General features: G+C 37.3%; 1 protein-coding gene across 1 annotated transcript; it reads left to right on the plus strand.

The window, feature by feature from the left end:
• The first annotated feature begins 1,133 nt into the window (after positions 1–1,133).
• samd1a (sterile alpha motif domain containing 1a) lies at positions 1,134–20,291 on the plus strand. Its single transcript, XM_056454185.1, has 7 exons — positions 1,134–1,601; positions 8,825–9,083; positions 9,279–9,406; positions 9,487–9,544; positions 12,809–12,884; positions 14,221–14,335; positions 19,729–20,291. The coding sequence occupies exons 1-7, from the start codon at positions 1,260–1,262 to the stop codon at positions 19,882–19,884; spliced, it is 1,134 nt and encodes a 377-aa protein (XP_056310160.1). The 5' UTR covers positions 1,134–1,259; the 3' UTR covers positions 19,885–20,291.
• Positions 20,292–22,666: the final 2,375 nt, after the last annotated feature.

Raw genomic sequence — 22,666 nt, forward strand, 5'->3', positions numbered from 1 at the left:
TCAAACTTAATCATTGGGTTAAACATGTCATTTAATATTATTTGGCTATATAACTACCATATTACAGCAACCCATTTTTTGAGTACAGGTGAACACAATGGAAAATATTTTGAAGAATGTTAGAAACTAGTACCCACTGAGATTTATAAAAGCTTATACTATGAAACTCAGTGGTTACAGGTTCTCAACATTCTACAAAATATATTTTGTGTTAAACAGAAAAAAGAAACTAAGCTTTGGAAGTGAAGGATGAATTTTTTTGAAGATAAAGTTTTGGGTGCCGTCCATTTTTACAGTTTTGTACCAATTTTTCTCTGTTTTCAAATACCTTGCCTCAAATCAAATATTGCAATCTTGTTAGGCGTGTACAACTGCTTAATTTAGACTAATAGACTAAAACATGAGGGGATTTGTACGCTTCAATAGAAGAACAATTTTTGGTCCTCTAAAGAACCATTTATTTATTTGGGTGAAAAACATTTCAGTAATCTAAAAGACATTTAAAAAATAATCTGTGCCCTGGAAAGCTTCCACCGATGTTAAAGGTTCTTCATGGAAACATAAATGCTAAAGAGACTCTTCATTAAATATGGAGACACAAAACCATCTTGTCACATTTATTTATGACTTGTGAAGTCAAATGTATGCAAAAAAACTTTTTTATTTTCTCAATATTTACTTTTTATTTTATTTTTCTATGTTTTGCATCCTCAGCTTCAAAACAGGCTATTTTGTATCTCAATCGAAAGCTTACTCATTCAGCTTTCAGATGATGTATTAATCTTAATTTCCACAAACTGACCCTTAAGAGGTTTTGTGGTCGAGTGTCCCTCTTTATAGGAAAAACTGTGATGAATTCGATGAAATGGAAGGACACTAATGCAGATTATATAACTCGCTTATATTCAACTGTATTGCAAAAATGTTTTTCTTAAACATATTTTAAGGCAGCTAGCAAATTTAAACAATGAATATAAATGAAAAACGTCTTTTACTCATGATGCGCATATTAATTCGAAAATGGTGAACTACACGCATTCCAAAACAGCACAAGTCCTCCTTAAATGTCCTAGTGGCGGGACGCGCATCTCGCGCATTCCACCTTAAAAGCGCTCAATGTGATCAACGCACGCGTACAGTATGTTTCCGTTTTTTCTCCAGCGCGCTCGCGCCGCGGCTCGAAAGACTGCGAGCGTCACGTCGGAGGCAACACTGACGCACTTCATCCACTCCAGCGAGCCCGAAGCCCGGCAGGAATAATGTCTGAGCCGTACCGCGAATGGATCCTGGGCTCCATAGACTCGCTGAGGTCGAGGAAAGCGCGCCCGGACCTGGACAGGATCTGCAGAATGGTGAAAAGACGACACGGCTCGGACTGGGACCGAACCCGGTCAGAGCTGGAGAAACTGATAGAGGAGCAAGCGGTGCTCAAAGTCAACTATAAAGGCTCGGTTTCCTATCGCAACGCGGCCAAGGTGCTGAGAGGCAGGAGGAGAACCGAGCAGAGCAAGTGTGCGGGCAAACAGCCTTCTCTCGCGGACTGGAGCGCCGGCGACAGCGCGCAGGGTCCCGTGGATGAGGATCACATGGAGGACATGGAAGTAAGTGAAGCGAGCGCTGCTGCTGCTGGAGTGACTGGCAAGAAAACGAATGTTTTCTCCCGAGTTGAACTGTTGTGGCGTTTGCAAACATGACGGCAAGTGCACACGCACACAGAGAGCGAGATAGAGGCGCGCGCGCGGACTGGCGCAGACGGGGAGCGGCGCGGAGCTCCAGGAGCGGCGGAAAATAGCCAACAATGGAAGCGCTTGATCTGCGAGCTCACAATCTTTCAGGGCGAGTTTTTTAGCGCTGACTTGAGTGTCATAACTCAACTTTTGCCATAAAATCCGTGTTTATTTATACAAACTCGCTGGGGAAAGTCGACGAAACATCACAGTTCAGCCGACTGACGCATTTTTTAACGCCTGAGAAAATTACCTTAGCGATTATTTACTGCCTAAAGGCTGCATTTTTGCACTTGTCCGTGTCGTGACAGTCAATACGACAGTTAATGGAGATCACTGAAGCGCGAGTTATTAGAAAGGGCTGCTGTGATCCTTTATGCTCGTGCACGCGAACTAAGTGCGAACGAAGTCGTCAGTAGGGCTCGTGAACTTGCCCTACATTTTTATGCGGTGCACCAAGGTGAACGTTAGTTTTGGAGTTGTTTTCACGTGGAAAATGTCGGCTATAGCCACGTTTAACATTGGTTTGCTTTGGGACGCGCTTGTCTCAGACAGGCAGCGCGCCTCAGAGCGAAGCGGGGCGGGTTTATGAATATTAACTAGGCTGCCTGAAGTTCGCCAGTGGCGTGCCTGATTAATATTCATAACCGCAGCACGCTTTTTCTGACTTGCGTAACTTAATATTCATAAGCCCTCCCCCTTCTGTTATATTCTGATCGTTACGTCACTTAATATTCATGAGGCCGCCCCCTTCTCTCTGCCTCCAGTCCGAGTTTAGCGCGCCTCCGATCAGCAAGCTCGCTCCGTAATGTCGCTCATGCTGTTGAAATAAGTTATTTCGATATGCTTAATACTCCAGTAGCACGTTTTTTTTAACATCATAGTCCAAATCGTGTCAAAAATTGAGTCTCGAAGCCTACGAAAAAACGGAGGAAGATGAATTTGCGGCTCGGTGCTGTGTGGATAAACAGTGCGCGCGGCCTTTACTCTCTGAAACTCGAGCCCACGATAATCCCGTTTTCATTGGGCCGGATTGAGCATAATCTTAAAGTGTAACAGTCGAAATGATTTTGTTTCAGCGTGAAATACTGTGAAAATTTTGTGGTACTGCTAATCGTCATGTTTGCATGCTAATGTTTTCTTTCTTCCATCAGCTGACTGCTTATCATGCTTGTCTCCCCTCACCCTTTCCCCATGATATTTTTGCACTAGTGAACATTTCCAGTGTTATTGCCCCAGAGAGTTCACCGAAACAGCAGTGTTTGATTTAATTAAGTAGACAATGGACATCTTTAACAGTTTATTATAGGTGGTTTATGAATACGCAAAACGTCAAACATTCATTCATTCATTTTCTTTTCGGCTTAAGTTCCTTTATTAATCAGGGGTCGCCACAGCGGAATTAACCAGCAATTTATCCAGCACGTGTTACGCAGTGAATGCCCTACCAGCTGCAACCCATCACTGAAAAACACCAAATGTCAAACAATATGAAACAAAACATTTCATAAAATAGAAACACCTGGAAATATATACATTGTAACTCAAAACGTAAGAACTGCAACATTAAAACCAAAATTTGGGGTATCCATGCGAAACATCCTGGCATTTAAAAGACAGTTTAACTTTTTAGTCAATACAATCTGCATATGAATATAATTCACTCCAGGAGGATTTAAATATTATCATTTTTTTTCTTTCTTTTTTTAAGCAAGACTTGGGAAGTGTTTTTAAAGCATAAAAATTTCTCTGTGCTACTAATTTTGGCTTCAACTTTGTATATTTTGGATAAATTAGATGTTTGAAACCATTACTATTGATAAAAGTGTGTAGAGTTAGACTTACAATCTTTTTAGTTTCACCAGTTGAAAAAACACGTTTAAAATAAGAATTCACTATTTTGTAGTATTTTTTTTTATTGCTTTACACCTGTCCTAACTACACACGACACAACACGAAGTTGTACAATTTCTGTTTTATAAACTTTCTATTAACTATTGTTAATATTTAGGTAGTTGGTTATTTAGATGAATTAAAAAAATTATATCATAAGTGATATGTGAGGTGTAGTGCTACGCATTGGCGCAGTAGGTAGTGCTGTCCCCTCACAGCAAGAAGGTCGCTGGTTCGAGCCTCGGCTGGGTCAGTTGCCGTTTCTGTATAGAATTTGCATGTTCTCCCTGCGTTCGCGTGGGTTTCCTACAAGTGCTCCGGTCTCCCCCACAGTCCAAAGATGTGGTACAGGTGAATTGGGTAGGCTAAATTGTCCATAGTGTATGAGTGTAAGTGAGTGTGTATGTTTCCCAGAGATGGGTTGCGGCTGGAAGGGCATCCACTGCATAGAACATGTGCTGGATAAGTTGGCGGTTCATTCTGCTATGGCGACCCCGGATTAATAAAGGAAATGAGCCAAAAGAAAATGAATGATATGTGACGTATATACACTCACCGGTCACTTTATTAGGTACAACTGCTTGTTAATGCAAACTTCTAATCAGCCAATCACATGGCAGCAACTCGATGCATTTAGGGATGTAGACACAGTAAAGACAATCTTCTGCTGTTCAAACCGAGCATCAGAATGGGGAAGGAAGGTAATTTAAGTGACTTTGAAGGTGGCATTGTTGTTGGTGCCAGACAGACTGGTCTGAGTATTTCAGAAACTGCTGATCTACTGGGATTTTTACGCAAGGGTTTACAGAGAATGGTTCCAAAAATAGAAAATATCCAGCGGCAGTTCTGTGAGAGCAAATGCTTGTTGATGCCATAGCTCAGAGGAGAATGGCCAGACTGGTTCCAGCTGATAGAAAGGCAACAGTAACTCAAATGACCACTCGTTACAACCGAGGTATGTAAAAGAGCATCTCTGAATGCACAACACATCCAACCTTGAAGCAGATGGGCTATACCAGCAGAAGACCACACCGGGTGCCACTCCTATCAGCTAAGAACAGGAAACTGAGGCTACAATTTGCACAGTCTCACCAAAATTGGACAATAGAAGATTGGAAAAACGTTGCCTGGTCTGATGAGTCTCATTTTCTGCTGTGACATTCGGATGGTTGGGTCAGAAATTGGTGTCAACAACATGAAAGCATGGTTCCATACTGCCTTGTATCAACGGTTCAGGCTAGTGGTGGTGGTGGTGTAATGGTGTGAGGGATATTTTCTTAGCTCACTTTGGGCCAATTAGTACCAATTGAGCATCGTGTCATTGCCACAGCCTACCTGAGTATTGTTGCTGACCATGTGCATCCCTTTGTGAACACAGTGGACCCATCTTCTGATGGCTACTTCCAGCAGGATAACGCGCAATGTCATAAAGCACGAATCATCTCAGACTGGTTTCTTGAACATGACAATGAGTTCACTGTACTCAAGTGGCCTCCACAGTCACCAGATCTCAATCTTATAGAGCACCCTTGGGATGTGGTGAAATGAGAGATTCGCATCATGGATGTGCAGCTGACAAATCTGCAGCAACTGAATCATGCTATCTTGTCAATATGAACCAAAATCTTTGAGTATCTTGTTGAATCTATGCCACAATGTATAAAGGCAGTTCTGAAGGCAAAAGCGGGTCTAACCTGGTACTAGTAAGGTGTACCTAATAAAGCAGCCGGTGAGTGTATAATGACTCAAATGTCTACTATACTCAAACATTTTAAGTACTTTTACTCACCAGTTACTTCTTCTCATTACTCCTCGTCGTGGCAGAAGAAAATGGCATCTGAAAAAATCCTTCAGGGATATTGTAGCATAAATTCCTGTATATAGTAGTCAACACTCTCCGCTTGTTAAGTGGGGGCGTTTGGAATGCTGTTTCCTGGTACAAGCCGCTACTAATTTGAATTGAGAAAATATTTGTTCATGACCATTTTTTTAGTTATATCACACATTAAAGTGAATTTTATATGAAATCATGGTGTACACAACAGTCTCTGGATTTGCTGCATTGCAAACACCAATATTTTAACAATTTCTAGAAAATAAATCACTTTCTTGCCATCAGATATTAGGCATGGATATATATTGCGATTTGTGATTTTTGAAAGTATTACAGCGCTTTGTAAACATTTATTAATACCAATTGATGAGTCTCCCCATACAGTTTAATAGAGCGCGTGGACCTGGTAGCCGCTTCCTGTTATATCGCAATTAACAACCGGATTAGTGTTTGAAGCATGTAACTTTGTGACGATAAGGAGGCAAAGCAGCTTCTAACACTGAGAGAGTTATGTTTTCGTTATCTAACTACATAATTTCAACACTTTTTTTTCTGAATTCAACACTCGAAATTTAACATTAATGATTTTGTGTGACTGTGTAGATAAACAATCAATAAACTATAAACTTTCTATTAACTAGAAAATTATATTTCCGGAGCGTTGCAACAAAACAACAGCATCTACTACTATGTCAATGATCACTTTAGGCACAGATTATGTGCTTTATTCAGTGTTAAATGCTACCAATGTAAGTTTGAATACCATTAATTCATTCATTTTCTTTTCGGCTTAGTTCCTTTTTATCTGGGGTCGCCACAGTGGAATGAACCACCAACTTATCCAGGATATGTTTTACGCAGCAGATACCCTTCCAGCTGCAACACATCACTGGGAAACATCCATACACACTCATTCACACACATACACTACGGACAATTTAGCTTACCCAATTCACCTCAAGCGCATGTCTTTGGACTTGTGGGGGAAACCCGAGCACTCAGAGGATACCCACAAGAACACTGGGAGAACATGAAAACTCCACACAGAAATGCCAACTGATCCAGCCGAGGCTCAAACCAGCGACCTTCTTGCTGTGAGGCGAACGTGCTACCCACTGCGCCACAAAAGCAGCAACAGATCGTTCACCTCAGAAATTGAAAATAAAATAACTAGCCAATGGTTTGAAAATGAAAGTCGGAACTGTGACAAACCAATAACATCAGTCACTGCAGCCTATGTACATTTAATAATGTTACATACAGTTGAAGTCAGAATTATTAGCCCTCTTTGAATTTTTTTTCGTTTTAAATATTTTCCAAATGATGTTTAACAGAGCAAGGAAATTTTCACAGTATGTCTGATAATATTTTTTTCTTCTGGAGAAAGTCTTATTTGTTTTATTTAGGCTAGAATAAAAGCAGTTTTAAATTTATGAACCATTTTAAAGTCAATATTATTAGCCCCTTTAAAGGGCATCTATGGTGAAAAATCTACTTTTCAAGCTGTTTGGACAGACATATGTGCATGTATGGTGTATAGACCGTCATATTGGGGTGATATAAACACACCCAGTCCTTTTTTTTCCAATTAGGCAACATAAAAACGGTGGACCAATTGGAGCGGTTTTAAGATCGACCGCAACTTTATGTAGGAGTGCCGTCCCCCCACCCACCGAATTGATTGACAGCTGCACGTATTAACATGTCCCGGTAGTCATGTGTATAATCATATCAAAAAGAGAGAACATGCGCAAAGCAACCGGGAATAAAAGGTCTGTTTAGTTCGCTAGGATCATCAATCATCATCAAATGTGATCAAGAGTGAGTTTCACATGTTTAAAATGTTGTAAAACAGTGCACGTGTGTAATGAATTACAGCGATTTAGCTTAGCTTTACATCATCAGCACAGCCGCGTGTCAGAACAATTATAAAGGAAGACGCTTCAGTCCCGGTTTGTGGGCGTTAAATCAGGTTTATTTTGTACATTAGCATAACAGATATCCATAAAGCAGTGGAGATAAACCTGTATCCTGTCACATTTGCGTCCAAAAAGAGTGCAAAGCTAAACGGGCGCTCTGTCTGTCTGTCTGTGTGTGTGTCTGTGTGTGTCTGCTGTGGTGTGTGTGTGTGCGCGCATGAACTTTGTGTGACTCTGCCATGCAACTGCACAATAAATACTCATTGGTAAAGTTCTTACTACAGTATTTCTCACAAACGCTACGTGAGATCTGCTTCCTTTAAGTCTGTCTGTTGTCTGACGCAGCCGAGGAAGGAGATAAGGGCACGCAGAAAAGCACATAGAAACGGTGGACGGTGGGGGGGACTAGCCTTAAAGAAGCAGTACACCAAAACCGCCACCCAGTGCAAAAATGTATAAATAGGAATTTAATAAAAGGTATTATAAAAAATCTGATGGGTGTTTTGAGCTGAAACTTTACAGACACATTCTGGAGACGCAAAACCTAGGTGCCCTTTAAGCTATGTATTTTTTCGATAGTCTACAGAACAAACCATCATTATACAATAAGTTGCCTGGTTACCCTAACCTGCCTAGTTAACCTAATTAACCTAGTTAAGCCTTTAAATGTCACTTTAAGCTGTATAGAAGAGTCTTGAAAAATATCTAGTCAAATATTTACTGTCATCATGGCAAAAATAAAATAAATCAGTTATTAGAAATGAGTTATTAAAACTTTGTTTAGAAATGTGTTGAAACAATGTCTCTGTTAAACAGAAATAGGGGAAAAAAAATAACGGGCTAATAATTCTGACTTCAACTGCAAGTATTAATTGGATTATTACTAGGCCAAAAAATGAAAATTGTTATTAATTTATCACCCTCATGTTATTTTAAACCCGAGATCTTCGTTCGTCTTCAGAACACAACTTAAAATATTTTAGATGACACTTGGAGAGGGGTCTGGATGCAATTGCAATCTGAGTTGCATCCAATGCTTTTAATGTGTTCACCTAACCCCACCCTTCATAGTGACGTCACTAGCTCCATTGAGTGCATCGTGTCTGACTTTGCATCTCTGAGATATGCAGTCTCAGCTTGCAAATCAAAGTCTGCATCCAGATACTATTGGAAATCTGAGAGCTCTCTCGTCATCCATATACAGGAACTGCCCAAGTTCAAAGTCCAGAAAAGCAACTCCGATTGCTACTGCATCCAGACCCCTCTCCAGGTGTCATCTAAAATATTTTAAGTTGTGTTCTGAAGATGAACGAAGATCTCGGGTTTAAAATAACATGAGGGTGATTAAATTAATAACAATTTTCATTTTTTTGGGTGAAATAACCCTTTAACAGTGATAAAAAGTATCAGCTAAATAGTAACACCGATAATAACGACGCACTGTGTTTCAGGACGAGATGTCCACGACTGCAGGAATGGACAGCAGTATGGACGAGGAGGGGGACGAGAGCAGTCTGGATGCCATGTGCGCTCAGAGCACAGCTGACTCGGGCATCAGCATGAGCCCCATCACCAGCAGTAACACCAGTCTGCCGGTGCCCTCACCCACGTCCTCCAAGAACTCTCCTACTCATGATGCTCTGCGGCAGGAGGCCGACAGCGCTTACACTCTGCCTGAGCACATGCAGCCCGCAGGCCAGCAGGACACAGGTACTCGAGTCATGAGGAACAATTTTCAGTTAATATTATAATTATAATATTATAATAGAAAAAATTCTCCACTCCCTTTCAATAACTGGTGACAGACGTCTAATAGAAAGACAAAAGATTTGATCAGAATCGGTGTGTGTAGGTGTGAGACTGGAGAGATTTTAGCTTATGATGTGTCTTAATTGTGACCCGCAGGCTGTGTGGTGTTGGTGCAGCAGCCGCAGGCCATCTGTCTCCCGGTTCTGAAAGTGGAGGATGGGCCGCGGGCGGAGGAGAGCACACTCACCCATGATGAGCCGATGTCAGAGCGCACCATCACGCCGGTAAGCACATCTGTCCTGCGCTTCAATCATAGCACATCTGTCATGATCCTCCATGTCTCACTGTGTGTGTCTGTCTCCAGGATGAGGCGGTGAAGTCAGATGGAGGCTCTCATGCCATCTCTGATCACACTGAGGAGGGTGAGGATGCTTTGACTTTCACTTAATTTTTCCAGGAAGAAAAATTTGCTAACTTTTTGGTCTTTTAATTGGAATCAAGAATTGACCTCCAGGATCATTTCTGTAGCACTGTAAGATACTTTAAAAAATGGGTCTATGTTTTTTTTTGGGGAATATAAGTAGCTTTTTTATCATCTAAACCAGTGTTTCTCAACCACGTTCCTGGAGGATCACCAGCTCTACACATTTACCTTGTCTCCTTAACCAAACACCCCTGATTCAGATCATCAGCTGATTAGCAGAGACTGAAAGACCTGTAATGGGTGTGACAGACAAAGGAGACATCCAAAACATGCAGTGCTGGTGGTCCTCCAGAAACGTGGTTGAGAAACACTGATCTTAACCACAGGTGTCAAACTCAGTTCCTGGAGGGCCGCAGCTCTGCACAGTTGCGTAACAGCTCTAATTAAACACACCTGATCAAACTAATTAAGTCCTTAAAACTTGTTTGAAACCTGCAGGTAAGTGTGTTGGAACATTGTTGAACTAAACTGTGCAGGGCTGCGGCCCTCCAGGAACTGAGTTTGACACTCCTGATCTAAAGCATGCTGCAGAATTATATTGCAATGTATACAGTTAAAGACAAAATTGTGCCCCTGAGAAAGTTGTACTTTTTTTTGAATAGTTGTGTTTTATGGTGAGATTTTTTTAAAAACACATTTTTAAATCTAATAGTTTTAATAAGTGATTTATTTTGTCTTTGCCCCATGATGACAATACATATTTTGACTAATTATTTTGCAAGATGCTGATATTGAGCTTAAAGTGCAATTTAAAGGCTTAACTATATTAATTAGGACAATTTGGCAATTTAAGTTAATTAGGCAAGTCATTGGACAACAGTGGTTTGTTTTAAAAAAAATATCAAACAGCTAATCAAAAAATAATAATGTCTTAAAGGGGCTAATAATAATGACTAGGGCTGGGACTAACAATTATTTTAATAATCGATTAATCTGTCGATTATTTATTTTTTCAATTAATAGATGAATCAGATAAAATAAAAAAAAAACACAAGAAAAGCATTCATTTCCAACCCTTTAGTCAATAAAGCTAATTCCTGAGTTGTTATAATAATAATAATAATAATAATAATAATAATAAAAATAATAATAATGATATAAAAAACTAACCTAGTAGTTTTGTCCTGTTTTCAATCCAAATACCTTAAAAAAAATCTTAAATCAAGACACATACTAGACACATGAAGTAGCATGAGAAATTATTTCTTGTTTTCTAAAAAAAAACCCACCTCAAATTAAGTAATTGTTTGCTTAAAACAAGCTAAATTATTTGCCAATGGGGTAAGAAAGATGATCTTAATGAGAAATAATCTCAAACAGAAATTTTAAGCATTTAATTTCATCATCTCATCTCATTTTCTCATGCATTTTTTCTTGTCTAGTCTTGATGTAAGATTTTTTAGATATTTGGACTGGAAATGAGACGAAATTACTAAGAAAGAAAAGCTTTTTTGCAATGTAGCAATACATGACAACAGAATGAAAAATTAATGATTCAAAAAAGTATGTGTTTTTAGTCCTGCAATGCAAAGTAACTATACCACCCATGGCTTTACTACTGTTATTAACTCTTTCACTGGTGAGTTTAAAAGATTCTGGAACCAGGAGTCATTTATTTTAGGCGATCATTATGTTTCCATGACGTGACACATCGCAGCAACAAAATGCTTTCCCGTTTTAATTCAACATTCACACACTTGCTCATCATGTCATCAACTACCTGATATTCCAATTCACATAAACGTGTAGGTGATCGTGATCTATAACGTGAGATGGGCGTCGCCTTGTTTACTTGCGGCGTTTCACGCGTTTGCCTCATACATAAAAGTAGAGCACACAGGATTCAGCACATAAATTTACCTGTTACTCCCAAAATGCATGCCAGGAAATGGCTGGTGAACTTTATAGTTACTTTCATGTGTATCTGATATGAATAATACACATCAGCAAATTATATTTGAATGGATTGTAAGACTTTCTTGTGTGCTTTACAAACTCTAAATATTGTTTTACTAGTAATTGTGTATATTTACATGTCTAAAACATAAAATAAGCATTAGGCGTTTAAAACGCTGCATAATTGTGAAAATATGACACGTCTTTCTCTGGTAGAGCCAGCCAACACACCAAAGCTCAGTTTGAGTTTTTTAGTTGCCGCTCTGAGGGTAAACGAGCTAACGCTAACTTGTCATGCTTGTCAAATGTAAATAATCAAACGTCTCCGCGTCGTGCGACACAACAAATCGATAATGAAATTAATTGCCAACGCTTTTAGTAATCGATTTTTATCGATTTAATTGATTCATTGTTGCAGCCCTGATATTGATCTAAGCAGTTTTTACACTTATTTATCTTTATTTACTGTATATATATATAGATAAATAAATGAAAAAATTTCAAAGGTCAATATTATTATCAATATATTTGGTTTAGTTGATGAATTATTGTGATAACGCATTAATTACTTAATTATTGCCAAAAATTGTTATCATTTGATTGTAATAGTGCATCAAGATCAACAAAAAATGTTTTACATTGCAAATATAAAGAACCTATAATAGTGTGTGGGTGTGTGTGTGTGTGTGTATTATTTATTTATTTAATATGAGTGTTAAAGTGGGGCAAAACACTTTAATTATTGTTCTTGGTTTTGATGGTAATGATTTGTATTGATTTTATAGAATTTGTTGAAATTTTTAGCTTATTAATTTTACTTTATTAAATGTATTAATTCATTTTTATGTTCTTTTTATGTATTATAAAAAATAACATTGCCTATTTTGGCAAGCATTTTGGTATTTGTTATTTTGGTAGCAATAAATACCATGACCAGCTCTGCACTCTTGTAAAAACCCTCAATATAATGGCTAAAGCTGTTGACACTGCAAAATAAATCTATTTGTTGTTATGATGAGAGAATTTTCTAGTCCACAAATCTCAGTAAGTAATGTCTGTTTTAGGACAATGCATTTATGGAGTCAACAGAGATGGGTGTGATATAATTCCCAACACTGCAAAAAGGATCTAGTGCAAAGGTGCACAGATCCAAATGTAATGCTGCTGACAACCCTATTCAGTCATTTTCATATCACTGCAGTGCCATTCTACTGTTCATTTTTGTTAAATTTGGTGGCTTTTTTGCCCCAAGCCAAGTTCATTTCTTTATTTGTCAACTCATTGTCTGTTATTTGGGCTTTTATAGGTGAAATTTGCTATAAAGATCCGAAGAGCATGACCGAGGAGGAAACCATAAACAGTGGAGAGATGAATAATGGAAAGTAAGTGAATGCCAGCATTTTTTTATATACATTTTGCAATGAACACTGAAAATATTAAGGTTTGAAGTGGTGGTGATTAAAGCTGTGGGAGAAAATCATTGGATAAATCAATTCTAAGATCTAAAGCCATCTGCTGATTTAAAAACTAGCCTAGAGTGCCGCTTGTTGTTAAAATCTAGCATAGAGTGCCGTCTGCAGTTAAAAACTAGCCTAGAGCACCATCTGCTAATTTAAAAACGGGCATAGAGTGCCGTCTGCAGTTAAAGAATAGCCTAGAGCGCCATCTGCTGATTTAAAAAAGGGCATAGAGTGTCGTCTGCAGTTAAAAACTAGCCTAGAGCGCCATCTGCTAATTTAAAAACTGGCATAGAGTGTCGTCTGCAGTTAACTAGCCTAGAGCGCCATCTGCTAATTTAAAAACTGGCATAGAGTGTCGTCTGCAGTTAAAAACTAGCCTAGAGCGCCATCTGCTAATTTAAAAACTGGCATAGAGTGTCGTCTGCAGTTAAAAACTAGCCTAGAGCGCCATCTGCTAATTTAAAAACTGGCATAGAGTGCAGTCTGCAGTTAAAGACTAGCCTAGAGCGCCATCTGCTGATTTAAAAACTAGCATAGAGCCCTCTGCAGTTAAAAACCAGCATAGAGCCCTTTGCAGTTAAAAACTAACCTTGAGCCATCTGCTAATTTAAAAACTGGCATAGTGCCATTTGCAGTTAAAAAGTTACCTAGAGCGCCATTTGTTGATTTATAAGACTAGAGTGCCATCTGCTGATTTAAAAAAACTAGCCTAAAGCACCATCTGTTGTTAAAAACTAGCCTAGAGCGCGATCTGCTGTTGAACTAACCTAGAGCATCATCTGCTGATTAAAAAAAAAATAGCCTAGATATTTTGTTATAAATTAGCTCACAGCGCCATTTGCTGGTAAAAACTAGCCAAGAGCACCGGTTTCTGTTAAAAACTAGCCTACAACGCCATCTGTTGTTAAAAACTAGCCTAGAGTGCAATCTTTTGTTAAAAAAAACTTACAGCGCCATCTGCTGATAATTTTTTTTAATTAGATTTAAAAACTAGCCTAGAGTCCAGTGACTAGCCTACAGTAGTGTCTGTTGCTAAAAACATGACAAAAAGCATGGAGAAATGTCCAGCCTAGAGCACCACCTGGTGATAAACACTAGTCAAGGGTGCCACGTGCTGTTCAAAACATAGCTCAGACTCTATTCAAGAGAGAAGAGTCAATGTTTTCTTTGGCATCAAGCAGAATAGTGAAATGTTTCCCAGCACTTCTCCGGGTTTACGGGTTTTATGACACTAAGGTGTGCATTTGTTGATTGTCAGTGATGTGGTGAAAGAAGAGATCAGCCAGGACCCTCTTTTGTGGAGCGTGGCTGATGTGGCCAGATACTTCACGTCTGTGGGTTTCCCTGAGCAGGCGCTGGCTTTCAGGACACAGGTTAGTACTTCAGTAAAACACACCTGACTTTTTGAACATGAGACCTACAGAAACAAAAATGATTTGCGTCCAAAATTTTAATCCACATTATGACCTTACATTGCATTTGGTTTACACACTGCCTCAGAAATTTTAATCTGTCATTTAAAAAAAATTGCATCGGGTTCGATTTACGTGATTGGATTTTCTACGTTTTTCACATCCACTGCAAGCATTTTGAGAGGTGTTTTGACAATTTCTAGCCATTGTACAAGTGAAAGCCAAAAGGCATATAAAGGCAGATTGTGGCAGATGATTGCAGAACAGCTTGTCTCCAGTATCAAACTGAGCCACTGACATCCTGAAATAAACTTTGAATCTCTCGGGATCATCCCACAGCTCTTTGATAAGGAGCTGAGCTCTCCTTCCTCTCTGCACAATCTAATAAGGATAGAATGGACCCAATATTTCCTGATTCTTTTTTTTTTTTAAAGAAAGAGGACAAAAAAATAATTCTCACATCTTGCAGACCCTGTTTTGTATTGATTTGTGATTTTTATTATTATTATTATTATTATTATTATTATTATTAGGGGTTGAGCTCTTCTTGTTCCTCTTCTTGTTCTTCTAATTCTTCTTCTTCTTCTAATTCTTCTTCTTCTTTTTCTTCTTCTTCTTCTAATTCTTCTTCTTCTTTTTCTTCTTCTTCTTCTTTTTCTTCTAATTCTTCCTCTTCTTCCGCCACAATTTAAATGGCAGCTTATATAGGCGTTGACTCGAAAGATAGGATATTTGGCACATTGTGAGAGGCCGACCTCTTTACTAACCACAACAAATTTGGACCCTCTAACTCAGGGGTGTCCAAACTCTGACCAGGAGGGCCGGTGTCCTGGAGAGTTGAGCTCCAACCCTAATCAAACACACCTGATGCAGCTAATCAAGCTGTCAAGCTGCGGTCACACTCAAGTTTGAGCATGCGAAATTCTGTAGCACGGCGCTGCGAAAAGGGGCGGGATTAAACAAGATGATTAGACATTTAAAAAGCGAGCAATTTGTCAATATAATAAATTTCTGTCCAGAGAGGTCATGTTTTGATCTTCGATTGGTCTTAGATAGTCACGTGATGCGATTTCGCAGGTCAGAGTTCACAAAGCTTGAACTTTGCATAACAGCGAACTGTGAAGTTTGTTACATGAGCTTGCGTTTCCGATCTGACGCATTTGTTTGTGTATGAATGGAAGTCTATGGGAAGAAAAGTGCAGTGTGACCGCAGCTTTACTGGATGTACTAGAAACCTCCTGGCAGTGTGTTGAAGCTAAACTCAGCAGGACACTGGCCCTCCAGGACTGAGTAACTTGAGTAACTTGGACACCCCTGCACTCAAACTCTCTTGCACCACCACTTGTCCAAAGTTGCAATTTTGAAATGCTAATAACTTTTGTACCATAAGGTGGAATCAAAATTCTAATTTTCCATGAATCCTTGGCTTATGGCAATTCAATTTGACACCAAATGTTAAAAAATTGACTTAAATTTTTTTTTTTTCAATTTAATAAAAAGTTCATAATTATTATTAGGAGTGTAACGGATCATGGTTGATTCGTGATTCCTATGGATCACAACCCACAGTTCATAACATATGTGGCCTGCAGATTAATAAATTTTTTGCTTGTAGAATAATCCTAAATTTGTAACAATTGCAGAGAGATCACCTCTCGCGTCATTCAAAAAATTCACATCTATGAAAGCATTTAGGTTTTCCTGTAAAATATAATGATGACTGAAGAAGTTGAGGTAGGTTATTTGAGATGTGGTGGGTTTCTTAGGTTATTAAAGGTGTTTTGTGTCACTACTGCATCGATGCATTCAGTGTAAGCTGCACGATTAATCATTAAAAGATCGGGATCTCAACACCCACCCAACATCAATTATAAATGAGGGTGATGTTTATTAATCCTTCAAATCGCTGCATTCAAATCTGTGTTTGAAAAACACAAAAATCAAGAAAGAGATTCAGTCTTTAGTCTTTTGAGTTTGTTATGAAGTTACAAACAGTCAAATAACACAGAAGTACTGGGATAACAGTTTATAGTGTTGATAAAACCACTGATGTTTATGGTAAGCATTAAAATCACCATCTTATGCATTTAACGACACTCAAAAATGAAAGTTGTAGCAGCAATTACACTATTTTACCAATAGGTGGCGACAACCAGCAATAAAAAATGTGCCACTGAATAATTCTTCAAAAATGATCCATCTAGCAATGAAACATGAAGTTTAATGAGTGAATAACTGAATCATTTATTGAAAATGAGACTAAAAGTAAAAATGGGTTGTACAAATTATAATGTTTGATTTCTACATTTAGCGTTATCAGCAACAGTAGTAACAGTCTGAATATTTTACAATTTATTTGTATTCAGCTGATTATGTCTTCATTTTATTTTTAATAAAATTACAGGTTGCAAGTTTTTTTTATTAAAACCAAAAGTGTCTTGCAGTGCTGTTTTTGTAATAAATAGAAAGCAAATTACATTTGTCTCCTTCCCTTTTTGGCTGATCCGAAAAATGGTCCGATCCATGACTAAAAAACCATAATGTGATCCGAACCGTGAGATTTGTGATCTAATACACCACTAATTATTATTATTATTATTATTATTATTATTATTATTATTATTATTATTATTATTGTTATTATTATTTAAATTCACCACAGAATCTGTGTGCAAGGTTTCTGTCCATGATATTTTTAAGATAACGGATACAAAAAAGCTTTACAAATCAAAACAATGACTTTCCTAATAAAAATGAATTCTTAAAGGGTTAGTTCACCCAAAAATGAACATTCTGTCATCACACACGGTCTTTACTTGATTTAAACCTTAATGAGTATCTTTGTTCTGTTGAACATATGTGAACTGTTCTTTTTAGTGTTCTACTTCTGTTCAGAAGTTTAGTCAGTCCGTTCTGCAAACCAAGGTCATGTTTAATTGATGAAAAACAAGTAAAGAGTAATGATACAATATTTATTTGAAATAAAACATTTTGTACCATCACATCACTTTTGATTAACAATAATGGGTCATTGTTAAAGGTGCTGTATGTAAGTTTTTGACTCTTCTAAAGCATGAACATACCATAATATGTTTTTAGATATTTAAGAAACATGCTAAGTGAACATTCTTGTTTATCTGAAAAACAATGCTGAAGTCAGTTATTCTGCTTTGAACGGCTGTCTTTATTTTGGTTATTTTAACCCACCCACTGCCAGTTTAACCAATTATATTTCAGCACCAAGGGTTGCCTTGGTGGAAAACAGTGTATTTTATTTATTCAGTCAGAAAGGCTCTCAAAGCATGTGTCCGTGACCAAAATGTGACCTTCGGTGGACAATAACAGCCCAGAAATTAGATGCAGAGACAGAGTTCCACATGAGGTGGCATTTCTCACAATTTACATTTGCACAACAGTTAATGTATTTCACAAAACAATTAGTACAAACTGCAAAACCTAGTTGATAACCTGCAAAACGATGTCACTTGCTCAAAATGGATAGCTCGTTCCTCAAAAGCAAGTATTGATGTCAATCAAAGTGTCAGTGTCATCATGATGAAAAGTCCTGACACCATTATTTATGGACAAGATAGTCAAATGGCTTTGTCATGTTTTCATTATGACAGTTTACTCTGTACATTTTTTTTCAGTGCAAAAAAGTCAGATTTTGGTGACAATTCCTGAAAATGCTCAAGACAGCACTATATACTATTTGCACAAGACAGCACTATATACTATTTGCACAGCCATTTGAAAGCTACAGTACAGTTAGACATCACTGCATTTAGTGAGGTATCTGAGTATAAGACACTCAATATGTATGTTTTACATTTTTACTGCATATGCTCTTTGCAATAATTGATTCAAAGCATTGTGCAAAAGAATAAATACACCTTTATTTACAACAAACATAAACTTCTTTTGGGTAGAGCTGTGCACAACTGTAAACAATAGTGCCGTACATATTGAAACTGAACCTACAACATACTGTACATAGGTCTTTGAATCATTCATGAAATTGTTCAGTTTATAAGACATTTTCAGGGAAAACATTTTTTATATATATATATATAACATTTGCTTGACAGATTTTGACAACTAGTTCAACATTTTTGTATGTAATGACTCAAGTAATGAAATGAGGACTATTAGTTTTATATGGAGTTACTGTTCAGCATTCACAAGTTTAGTTAATTTTGACTGACATGACATAAGCAAATGATAATGTTATACAACAGAAGAGAGTTGCATGAAATCAACTAATACATGTCCAAAAGCATTTGCAATTTGTTGGAAGGAATAAGAAACTACTACAATGATGTGCACAAATGACTAATTGTTTTGAGAAATGCATTAACTGTTGTGAAAATGTAAATAGTGTTGTGAGAAACGCACCAAAGCAACTGAGAAAAACTGCAATATCAATATTACGAACGTAAACATTAGATGAGCAGGTTAGATTGTAACCCCATGTCCTAACAACACAAGATTTGTAGTGATAACCAGACGAAACACAACAGAAATTTAGATACAGAAGCACAGAATAGTGCACTCACTGCATACCATTGAAATGGTAAGGTCTATAACCAAATTAATACATATTAAACATTAATTTAACTTTAACATTATTAAATGTACATGCTGTATTACTGATATGTGTCCGCTTGCACTGAGTCACATTTCTGAAGTCAATTTCAAACGATTGTTTTTATTTTCAAGATCTGAGGTGAATATCTACTGCTGCTTTCAGTAGTATGGCAATAAATGTTGAGGTGACCATTGTCAGTTTTCTGTTCAGCTGCAAGAAATAGAAGACGTTTCTAATTTATACATTTCAGGTGTTTGTTAGAACAAAAACTCCTTTTAATATAGAAAATATTCCTGCTGTTGTGTGCCTTTTATTTAAAACACGACTTAAATCAGCCATTAGGCTCGATAGCCAGGCACTTTGTTGATGTCGTCAGTCTGGCAACCTGCGCTTGCGTGTGTTTTGAACCAGAGGTGCAATACCTAGTTCAACCAGTGGGTGTCAAACTTACATACAGCACCTTTAAAAGAATTCATTTTCAACATAAATCAGACCTTGTTCCTGTTTGGCTTCCTTTTTTCTATTAAACACCTAAAAAAGATAGGTGAGAAACCTATAATCATTGACTACAATAGTTAAAGGTTTCCAACATTCTTCAAAATATCTTCGTTAGGGTTCAACAGACGAAAGAAATGTCTGAAACCACCTGAGGGTAGTGTATATTTAGTAAATGTTCATTGTTTTGGGGTGAACTATCTCTTTAAATCTCACAAATCAATACAGCGGATCTCCACTAATCTTTGTGTCTTTTTTATTTTCTCAACAGGAAATAGATGGCAAGTCTTTACTGCTGATGCAGCGCAGCGATGTTTTGACTGGTCTGTCGATCAGACTCGGCCCCGCACTCAAAATCTACGAGAACCATGTGAAAGTACTGCAGAGAAGCCACTTTCAGGAGGACGGGCGTCTCTTCTCCTCCTAGTGCTCGCTCTCCGTGAAAACAGACTCAATCCTCACAGCAGAGGAGTTTAACTCTTTCAGACTCTATTTGCACAATCCTCCTCATCTGACTTGCTCTTCTTCCTGATGAGGACGTGTTTCAGCCCTACAGTCTCGCTGTGTCCATCTGTCCATCCCTCACAGGGCTGATGGGACCATTCGTGTGTATAGAAGTGTTATTTTATTTTTATTTTTTTAGTGGTGGAGCTTTTCATTCGCCAGTGTTTTTTCCTTCTGTTTTTTTCTTCTTCTGTCGTCGGATATAATTTTCAAGTGTCGCAATATTATATAAACTTGTTCGTGTCCGATTAAATGTTCCGCAATGTTTTACTGCAGTCTTAAAATGGACGTGCAATGTTAGGAAATAAATTCCAGTTTCAGAAACTGTAACTGCACTTGTGGTATTAATCTTTTCTGTTATGGCCAAACTCTAAACATGCGGTGAGTTACTGATGCTTTCAGGTCCAGGAATTTCTGGAATATCATGGAATTTTAGGAGGTTTGTTCCAGACGTTGAAAGTCAGGGAATGATATATCGATATATATATATATATATAAAAAGTCTTGTCATCGATCCCAGTTGTAACTTCTAGTTGATCATTTGGAAAAGTGGCACAAGGTAGATTTTTCTGATTAATCCTCTGTTTAACTTCATCCCAGTCATCACAAATACTGCGGAAGACTTATTGGAACCTGCATGGACCCAAGATTCCTATAGAAGTCAGTCAAGTTTGGTGAAGGAAAAATCATGGTTTGGGGTTGCATTCAGTTTGGGAGCGTGCAAGAGATCTACAAAGTGGATGGCAACATCAACAGCCTGAGATATCAAGACATTTGTGCTCCCCATATTACAAATCACAGGAGAGAGCAAATTATTCGGCAGAAAAATGCTCCTTCTCATACTTCAGCCTCCACAAATTTCCTGAGATCAAAGAAGGTCAAAGTGCTCCAGGATTGGCCAGCCCAGTCACTAGACATGAGCATTATTGAGCATGTCAGGGGTAAGATAAAGGCATTGAAGATGAATCCATAGAATCTTGATTCCTTGAGGTTTTTGTATGTCATATAAGCCACTTCTGATACCAAATGATCAACTAGAAGTCAAGTTATTATTTGTTATTCCTAAAACTTGGATAGGCAACAAGACTTTTGTCAGGTAGTGTGTACTCGGAATGAGTCATGGAATAACAGGGATTTGTATTAGTTGCTTTTTTTTTTTTTGTAGCTTTAGTTTGAATTTATTTATTATTTAAGTTTTAGTTTCCATTTTTCACAATATTTTAGATTGTGCTCTTTCACACCTATTGTTATGGTCTATTTTTTAGCTTCGTTTTATTCTTTTCACTATGGAAGTAAAACAATGCCAAATATCTTTGAAACAAAAAAGCACTAACTGAATAAAATACATCGAATTTAAAAGTGCTTGGATTTTAATGCCATTTAATGTATTTTTAGGTCCTAATATTTAGCACAGCTGTTTAATTAAGCTGTGAATATTTAACCATGAATAAGTCAAACATTTCACACACATTTGCATTCATAGAAATTCAATAGAATTCCAATACCTCTAGAATTTTCAGGCTGTTTAAAAAAAATACAGTGTATGGTATGTCTCCTTCTTGATTTTGTACCTATTATTGCTCTATTACTGTTATTATTATACACTGTAGAACCCAAATAGTCAACTTTATTAAATGAAATGAGTGTAGTTAACTCAAAACTGACTGAAAGTTAATTCTACTCCTTTGAAAAGAGTTTTGAACTCTGTTGAAGGTAATGAGTTAATTAAATACCTCCTTACTTCAACTTAAATGCAGTAAGTTCACAGTACTCATATAGATTAGTTTAACTCAAATGGTTTGTAGCAATCAGTTTCCTCAAACGGTTTGAGTTGCCTTAACTTATTAGCTTTTACAGAACTCAACTGGTTTGAGTTTTCTTCATTCATTGGGTTTTACTGTGCTCAAAATGCTTCATTTACTCAAACGGATTAAGTTTGCAGTACTCATTAGGATTAGTTTTTGAACTTAATTGGTTTGCTGCAATCGGTTTCCTCAATTGGTTTGAGTTGCCTTAACTTTTTGGGTTTTACAGTATATATATTATACCTTTATTATATATATATATATATATATATATATATATATATATATATATATATATATATATATATATATATATATATATATATATATATATAAATTATCTTTATGTTGGGATCTCTGACTTTGTTGTATAAAGTTAAACATCTAAAATGTTCAATAAAAAATACATTGTATAATATTTAAAACGCAATTAATTTCACTAATTATAAATTCTGTGGTTATAAATATTTCTCTGATTAAAATGCAAGTACTTGATAATTTAATGCTTTGAATTTTCAGGTAGTGCTATTCAACATGCTTTTTTTTTATTTCAAAGACATTTGGCTTTATTTTACTTCCAAAATTCACATTCATTTCATCAGCTGTTAGCCAGTTAAATCTAATGCAGTTTACCACATAAACATTTTAAGAGTCTTCAGAATGATTGAATTAAAAAGTAGATGGCAGCAAAGATTTACTACTAAAAAAGTAGTATTAAGCAAAAGTAGTATTTAGTAAAATTAAGCTAAATTGGCTGTAATGTGTGTGTGTGAATGCAAGCGTGTGTGGGTGTTTCCAGTGATGGGTTGTGGCTGGAAGGGCATCTGTTGCGTAAAACTGGATATGCTGGATAAGTTGGCAGTTCATTCTGCTGTGGTGACCACCGATTAATAAAGGGAC

Source organism: Danio aesculapii, chromosome 3 (genome assembly GCF_903798145.1).
Source record: "Danio aesculapii chromosome 3, fDanAes4.1, whole genome shotgun sequence".
NCBI classification, from domain to species: domain Eukaryota; kingdom Metazoa; phylum Chordata; class Actinopteri; order Cypriniformes; family Danionidae; genus Danio; species Danio aesculapii.

Excerpts from the sequence above, each read along its gene's own strand:
- samd1a (XM_056454185.1), top strand. The coding sequence starts at position 1,260 with ATGTCTGAGCCGTACCGCGAATGGATCCTGGGCTCCATAGACTCGCTG. Across the intron at positions 9,407-9,486 it reads CAGAGCGCACCATCACGCCG|GATGAGGCGGTGAAGTCAGA; the intron begins GTAAGCACATCT and ends GTCTGTCTCCAG. Across the intron at positions 9,545-12,808 it reads CTCTGATCACACTGAGGAGG|GTGAAATTTGCTATAAAGAT; the intron begins GTGAGGATGCTT and ends GGGCTTTTATAG.